Source organism: Fukomys damarensis, unplaced genomic scaffold (genome assembly GCF_012274545.1).
Source record: "Fukomys damarensis isolate Sample0158 unplaced genomic scaffold, DMR_v1.0_HiC HiC_scaffold_18, whole genome shotgun sequence".
Lineage (NCBI taxonomy): Eukaryota > Metazoa > Chordata > Mammalia > Rodentia > Bathyergidae > Fukomys > Fukomys damarensis.
The window spans coordinates 47,803,412-47,811,743 of record NW_022900930.1 but is presented as its reverse complement, the minus strand read 5'-3'; the positions used below and the strand labels follow the sequence as shown (position 1 = coordinate 47,811,743).

General features: G+C 52.7%; 1 protein-coding gene across 8 annotated transcripts in view; it reads right to left on the bottom strand.

Moving 5' to 3' along the window:
• Pnoc (prepronociceptin) overlaps window positions 1-8,007 on the bottom strand; it is a 19,610-nt gene extending 11,603 nt beyond the window's left edge. For 5 of the 8 annotated variants that reach the window (XM_033765509.1, XM_010623190.2, XM_010623207.3 and 2 more), the window contains exon 1: window positions 7,352-7,445. In XM_033765509.1, the coding sequence (XP_033621400.1) occupies window positions 7,352-7,399 (48 nt within the window). In that variant the 5' untranslated portion in view covers window positions 7,400-7,445. Of the gene's footprint in view, window positions 1-7,351; window positions 7,446-7,474; window positions 7,551-7,574 lie in introns of those variants that run through there. The other 3 variants (XM_033765511.1, XM_033765510.1, XM_033765512.1) reach the window with 3 other exon arrangements.
• Between the last annotated feature and the right edge of the window lie 325 nt (window positions 8,008-8,332).

Sequence of the window (8,332 nt, the reverse complement as noted above, 5' to 3'; positions counted from 1 at the left end):
AAAAAAAAAAAAAAAAAAAAGGTCACCTGGAAAGCCATTGCCACCTCCTAGTCTGAGCCTGACCTCTCTGCTGCCCTGGCATCACAAAATGACACAGCACAGTGGGAAGCAAGCGAGCCTCAGGTGCCACACCTGTGACACAGCGACCCCAGACCAGCGCTGCCGAGCTGTGTGATGGCGAGTTTTCTCATCTGCTCTGTGGAAGGTCTCCTGAGTTTGGATCTCAGTCCTGCAACTTGCGAGCTGTACTTAACCGCGCAATTCCTCACCTGTAAAACTGGCAGAACCCCAGTACCAACCTCATGTAACTACTAGTGGGCTTGTGTTTGCAAGTAGTCAAAACAGCACCCAAGGCATAGCAAGCTCTTTCTGTCAGGAAGTGAGCACCGCACTTAGCACGCATTCCACGGTGCCACCATTGTCTCTCTCCCAGCACTAAGCCCTCTATACTGCAATCTCGGACTTGTCACATCCCAAGCTGGGACTCCAGTGCATGCCTGGTAGAAGACAGGCTACAAATGGCCATTAGGCACAGCTGGGGGTGAGGGTCAGTGCTTGGCCTGTGCAGATAAAATAGGAGTTGGTAGACAAGCTCAGGAAGATTTTGTTCCCAAGTGAAAATATATCTCACGTTCTGAGTAGCCATCACACACACTCACAGATATTCTAGAACACAAACCAGCCTTACATCGAAGCCTGCTTAAACCCATCCTGTGTTTAATTTGAGAATTGCCTTTACATTTTTTATTCTACTCCCTTTCCATCTTTTTTTTTTTTTTTTTTTTGAGACAGGGTCTCACTATGTAGTTGAGACTGACCTGGAACTCACTATGTAGCCCAGGCTGGTCTCGAACTCACAGCAATCCTCCAGCCTCAGCCTCCCGAGTGCTGGGATTACAGGCGTGCGCCACCAGACCCGGCTCCTTTTCCATCTTTCTACTCAGGAGACATTTTGGTAGAATTTGTCCAGAACGGCATGGCTGTGCCCTCTATAGCCACAGGAGGGCAGTGTCTGAATGTCGCAGAAGAAAGGGTCGGGGTTGGTTCTTGCGCCGCACACCGTGTGTGCAGAAGCTGGGCTGGAAAGTTGAGACAGATGTTAAGGAAATGCTTCCCCGCCGAGGTTTTTCATGAGTGTTATTAACCGGGGCAACTTCACATGCAGGAAGCGATGGTGCTTTGACTGATATTTGTTATCTCAAACTTGGGGTAGATAGGACTCCGGGGCAAGGAGAAGCCACGACAATCATTGTGCATCTCACTGGGTAGCCGGGCTGCATGGAAAACGAGGGCCCTCTGTCTGGATCTCGGGGGGCACCGCATCAAATCTACTTGGTGCTCCGCAGGCCCTTCCTGTGACCTGAGACTCACTTCCGGTCTAGTCCCGGATCTCCCTTCCAGTCTCTCCTTGCCCTTTAATTGTACCAGTGCGTGTTTGCGGCACACGACGGTGACACTGTGGGGAATCGATCCATGCACGCAACACATTTTAATTCTCTTTGTGTCCCCTTCCTCGTCCCTCCTCTTCTCCCTCCATCTCTTGGTCCCCTTCTCATTTGCGAAAGATCTGTCTCCCTGTTTCCTACGATCTTCTGTTTCTACCCTCAGTTTTAACACGTGGATCCACCTATTATTCAGAACCCATCCGGACGCCATGCTGCTCAGTTCTCCCCTGCAAGCCAACAAACCCGCGGAGTGCGGGTGGCAGCGCAGGCCCGGGGACCTGCCGTCCTGAAACGGCGTGATGGCTGTGACCAGAAACTCAAAATACACAGAACACCGCCGTAAAGAGGCATTTTGGACTCTTCGGAGCACGCAGCGCAATGATGCGCTGAGATATATTAGATTTTAAACTTTGATTCATTTCATTTCTCTCCCCCGCCAGTACGGGGGATTGAACTCCAGGCCTCGTGCATGCTAAGCAAGTGCTCCACTGCAGAGCCGGACCTCAAGCATTTAAAAATTTTTATTTATCTTTGAAAAATTAAAAAAATTTAAAAAAATTTTAAGAAACCTTAACAACATCTATATGCGGGTTTGAAGCCCTGTACACACACTGATGTCGTTAAAACAAGGATGAGTGATTCGTTAATTCATGAGTTGTATCTGTTGTTAAACATTATTCTCTGCAACTGTGTGACTGCAGGTGCATTTTTTTTTTCCATCTCTGAGTGGCTCAGGGTTCTAACTGCAAAATGATGATGAGGACAGTTTTTTTCCCCATTTATTTACTAGCCAACAAATGACCATTAATAGCTAGAATATGCCCTAGTCTGTCTGAATTTCACGTGGCTCGCGTTTCATCTGTGACCTGAGCTGAGTTAACCATTCAGTGTGGCAATAGCGTAAGCAGGACATCTTGCATTGAATCAAGAAGTGTTCAGTTACCTTTTACACAGGTAATGATGGCTCATAAACCTGATTGTGTCTGTCTGTAAAGATCAGATACTGCTCTGGCTCAGCCTTCATCTATATGCATGCAGGCTTGCTTCCTAGGGCAACAAAATGAGGTGCTGCTTGGTTTGAGGATTACGACTGCACCTTCAGCTGCATGCTGAACTAAACCCTGGTTGAGTTTTGTTTCATGACCTGTGAGGAAACCTATAATTTTGGCGCTTATAGTGGAGAGGGAAAAGGGGCCTCCCTCCTAGAAGCATATATGTCCCCCTTTTGTCAGTTACACACAGGGAATACTATCCTTCACAGGTTATAGATGATGTTTATGCTCACATGCACCCCTATAACCTAGAGTTAATTTTACCCTCTTTCTGTGATAAACATAAACTCGAGGGGATGATGCAACTTGCCCGAGACCATTCAGTTAATAAATAGCAGAGCCACGGCTTCAACTCAGGTGTTTTGATTTCCAGTTGTGAGTTCTGGGCAACTGTAAACTCCGTACAGTTTCTACTTTGGGAAGGTTGGCAAATTCTGGTGGGATCTTGGAATGGGGTCTGCATTTAAAGGCAATCCAGTGCAAGTAGAGCACACGGCGCTGGGCTTCCTGAGCACCCACCCTGTGGGGTAAGTGTGATCAGCCCCATTCGACAGGTGAAGAAACCAAATCTCAGAGAAGACAGAACAGGACGGGCCAAAGCCTTCTGGTCCCCCAGCTCCCGTTCCAAACTTTCCTTCTGATGGTCTGTGGTCATGCAGGTGACAGTCTAAAGGCTTTCTGTAGCCCTGGCCTCTGGGCTCGCCTCTCGGATCACAGCGTCTTAGCTGCCCCTTGCCTCGGTCCAGGGAGGGACTGTCGGGGGGCCGTCAGCAGCATCATGCAGTGGGGAGGAAGTGGGCTCTGCCTCGCCCCTGGTCCTCTGATTCGCTGCGGACAGGACTCCTGTGTGGAGCTTGGCTTCTTTGCCAACTGTCACCGAAGGAGGCTGTTTTAGATTCTTGTCCTCCTCTGATGGATACATTTACTCTTACAAAGGTCTCTATGCTGCTCCAAGTTTCCACCTGAAAAGAGGGGATGGTGCACAGGGCGCGGGGACAAAGCAACTGCCCATCCTGCACAGGCCCAGGACGCCCGGGCTGGGAGCCACGAATGTGTAGGAGCTGAGTGCATGGAGACCAGGGCTCTGGGTTCTAGACTCGGCTTTGTGTTACCCTTTCCTTTCTCTAGGCCTCAGTTTCTCCTTTTGTAAAGGCGGTCGGGTAGATGGTTAATATACTTTGTTCTATGAATGGCCAGTTACTTGTCCTCTCCCGTAAAGCAAGGTGGAGAGAACTTCACGGAGTGGGGCTTTGGGAGGCGCCTCAAGGTGCCACTGTAGGAAGGGAGACGCTTAACTGTCATCCTGGCAACAGCACCCCAAATACTGCCAAGATAATGTAAATACACTTTTAAAAGCTTTTATTCACTTTTATAAAATCACTCCGTGTTCTTTGCACAAAGATTAAAAATACAGACAAGAGAGCAATGGATGTAGAGCAGTAATCTCCAACCTTCTTTAACTTTGTACCTCTAGCAACTGGTCTTTTAAAAAACTTTAAATTCACATAGTATTGTACCTATTTATGGGGTGCAGTGTGACATTTCAATGCCTGTACATGATGCCTGATAAATCCGGGTCACTGGCCTATCTACCACCTCAAGTGTTTATCATTCCTTTGTGTGGGAACGAACTGCTACTAGCTAGTTAAAAATAAATAATTAATTTTTTATTTTTTGCTTTGAGACAGGGACTTGTGATCCTCCTGCCTCAGCCTCCCAGAGTGCTGGGATTATAGATAGGCACACACCACCATGTCTGGCTTAGCCATCACTTTTAGCACACATTCCCTTTTCAGTTCATTTATTTAGTAGTTATATACATTATAAAATCCACTAAAGTACAGATTAAGACAAAACAAAATAAAAGTCTCAATTTCCGGAAGCCCAGGTAGGTAGCCAGGCAGGCTTGGCCCATTTGGCGACACTGGCCATGAAGACGCAGCAAGCCAAGGGCTGTGCCAACTCTGGGGCCCGGGTCCTGGCACCATGCGGCCCCGTCAGGAACTCCGCACACAGTCCTGGCTGGATGAACGAGAGGCTGAAAGGGATGGAGAGGTGATGGGAGATCGCAGGGTCTGAGCCCCTCTGAGTGGCGGCTGGTGAGACAGGCTGAGTCCCTCCCTGGCCAGGCTGGGCCCTGGGGAGCCTCGCTGCCAGCCTGGGCTTCTGTGATGCTAAAGCAGCTGTTAGGATTTGGAAATGCCACAGATCTCAGAAAGTCAAGTGTGAGCGATCGCAGCCTGTCAAGGGAGATGCCCAGGAAACCAGCTTGTCCCCCAAATTAGGGAGCCCCGAATCACTCAGCTAGTTTGTGGTTAGAAGGAAACGTTTGTGTTAGACAATAGGTCCAGCAGCAGAAGTTTCCACAGAAGTGGTCAGAAAATCCAGTTTGCCAGTGAGTTCCCAGCAATTCAAGCCCCTACACACTATTGTCACGATGACTCCTCTTTCCTGGAAAAGGCTGGTTCCTCTCCCAGGGTACCTGATGGGGGTTCCACCCACACCCAGAACAGACGGGATTTCATGGGTCTCTTGTGGTTTGGGGCACGAGAGAGTTGGGAAGAGTAGGATCACAGAGTCACATCCACACACGGAGAATGCGCCATCGAGCGGGCTGCGCTCTTGGCCCCCAACGCGAGCGAGAGAAGCAGCTCTCGGACAAGCTTAGCTCACTGCCTGGCACCCCAGTAGGTCTCAAGAAATGTTCACTCCTTTGCCGTCCTTTTGTGCTTTGTCTCTGCCGCCACCTCCTTCTGCAAAGCCCCTCGCCCCACTGGGCCCAATTCCCAGGACCCTGGACGAAATGCCCCTTGGCCGACCTCCCCAGCACCTGCTCTGCGGGAGATGCGGGTTAATCACACCCAGCCCTGCAGCGTCCTCTGACCACTTCGCAGGTGTCTGCGTTGGGTCCTGGCACTAGTGTCTAAGCACCCCCGACTGCTGGGGCAGCGGGGACGCCCTGCCCGGAGCCGGGACAGCAGCACGCCGTCCTGTCGGTGTCACGCACTCAAGGAACAAATCACGGAGCCGCTCAGCTTCAGTCTCAGCTGCAACTCGGAGATAATCACGGAGCTGTTGCCGGGATAATGGGTGTGAAAGCCTAAATCGCTGCGCCACCGCTGTTATTATCACCTCTGTCGAATCACCGGAGCCCTGGTGCGTGTGGCTGATAAATACCCGATTGATTGAAGACGAAATAGCTTTGGTGACAGCTCCGGTTTGCAGCCTAATCCTGCAATTACTCCCTTCATTGACCATGCAAACCCCGCTACGCTGTATAAATCCCTAAGCACCCCCAGCCTTCAGCAGATAAAGCAGGCGATGCTGCCCCTGGGGGGATAAAACTGCACCCCAAAAAGACGACCCTAGGTCGCAACGCAGCACGCTGGGCGGGCGCCACCCGGAAGCACAGGGAAAGGCAAAAGCTCCTTTTACTGAAAGGTGGCAATCGGACAGTTGTCCCCGCAGGAGACTCAGCGAGCCCAAGGAACACAAATCGTTTGTGTCAAAGGTATCGTGACATGGGCGTGGGGGGGTTGTATAAAATTTCCCTGCCGCTCCGGAAAGGAGGGTGTGTGGGGTAACCACCCACAGGCAGAGGGAGAGAGCAGTGTTTTCTTTTGGGAGGTTTTGGTAAGAAGCCAGGCAGTTACTTTTTTTTCCCTTCTGCGTTGAGGACTCTGGTTTGGACTTGCTGGCAAATGCCGTGCAAAGCTCATCTTTTGTTAGTCTGCCGAACAATGTTATTGGTTATAATTGGGGCAATTATGGGCTGCGTGAGAAGCTAAACACAGATGTTTCAGCCCGGGATCAGGGTATTCAAGTCCAAAAGCAGCTCGCTTTAAATAGTCCCTTTCCCGAGCCATCCTGCCTTACTTGAAATTCCCCCAGAACTTGCCTGTGTCAAGAGTGAGACTTGCGGGGAGGTGGGGATGCGGAGAGAAGGGAGGGAGGGAGCGAGACAGGCAGGAGAGAGAGGCACAAAGACGGAGGAGGAGAAGGCAGCGGTGGCGGCGGGGAGAGTTTAGATGTTGCGCTTCGTGAATGGAGTATTCTGTGCGACCCAGGAAGACGCGTTAGGTGGGAGAGACAAGCAGTGAAGAAGAGGTGCCAGGAGAGAAAGGAAACCCCACACGATCCGGGTCCGGGAGACCAAGGTCACTTTCGCAGAAATTCTCTGTGAAATACACCCCAGGCATCTATTTATTTGCCTTCCGTGGCGTAAACAGGTGGAGCGAGACCCACAGGTTCAGCATAGATAGCAATGTCTACTTGGGGTGGAAAGGAAGAGGGCCCCCAGATGAAAGCCTCAAATCCAGAAGGCATCAAGTTCAGAGAAATGTGGGGAAGCACCCGCACGCAGGAGAGAAGGACGAGTAGCGGAGAGAAAGCCCTCCCTGGGGTCCCGCAGGTGCCCCAAGCGCAAGCCCCCTCCCAGTGCCTGCTGCCCGCCCAGCCCCGCTCCTGCGGCCACCTCTTCTTCACAGAGAGCAGTGGCCAAGTAGGGTCCACAGCTTGGGAAACAAAACTTTTCCTCATTTCCAAGTTCAGTTTTTTTTTCTTCTTTTCTTTCTTTGAGATTGAAACACACACACACACACACACACACACACACACACACACCCTTTGCCCTCCCCGCTTCTCCACCAACCGAGCCCTGAAAATAAGATGAATGAAGAAATTTCCCCTCCGCTTCTCCCCCAGCCGAGCCCTGAAAATAAGATGAATGAAGAAATCATCTCACGAGAGGCCAGCAGCAGGCAGGCTGGACAAAGGACAGAGGCGGAATGGCTGGCCCGGGCTGCCCCTCTCTCCCCGGGCAGTTAGTCACGGTGGGTCGCATGCAGCTCCTACCTGGGTGCTGGCCGTCCGTCGCGGGCTGCCTGGGATGGGAGGTTCCATCCCTCCGTGGCAGCCACACCAGCATATATATCCTCCCCCACGCAGGGCCCTCCCCTTCCCTTTGTAGGCTCCTACCTCGATGACACACGCGCACGCTGACCCCCTCCGGCCCCCAAACGGCAGCACCTCCAAGCCTTCCAGGCTGTCCCCCCTTCCTCGGGCTCTGCCACCAGACCTGTGTCACGCCAGCCTCCCCGTCAGTCCAGCTCACGCCTGCTTCACCTGGGCTCGGTGTAGCCAGGATCCCTCAGCTTCCTTCCCGTTGCTTCCCGAGGCTCTGTGAGCTCTGCCGGGAACTCTGGCGAGATGCTCAGCAAAAAGGACTCCTGGCGACGTGGCCAGGCGGACCCCAAATCCTGGAGTCTCCTTGAGCAACCTTTTGCCTGGGGAGGGGAGAGCGGGCAGCAGGCGGGAGGGAGGGGCTGCTCATGCCAGGCTCCCACCGGCTCCAGAAGCCCAGGCTGAGCCCAGCCGAGCCCCGTCCCAGTGTCGCAGCCCCACAGGATGGCAAGGGCCAGGCCACTGATGGGCTGGCTGCACCTGCTGGGGGGCCGGGGCAGGATGTGTGTCCACAGGTGCCTCTGTGTGGCGTAGCTCTGGGTGTCCTGTCAGAGCTGTGACTTCTCTCTGGGAGCCTCCTGTACTTCTCTGTGAAATGGGCCCCAGCTCCAGGACACCAGAAGGGAGCAGGGAGACTCTGGTGGGAACTGTCAGTGCTGTCCTCCCTGTCCTGCTCCTTGGCACACGGATGGGAGCCATGTGAACCTAGGGAGCCCCTGTCAGCGTCCTCGCTGCTGCTGCTCCTTCCTGGGCAGGAGGCTGGGGAGCTGTTGAGCACCCCCTGCCCCTTGGCCCCTGCCCCTGCCCTTTCGCCCTGCAGCTCACAGGCAGCCCTGTGCCTGCGCAGTCGGACGCATCCCAGGAGACCTCTGT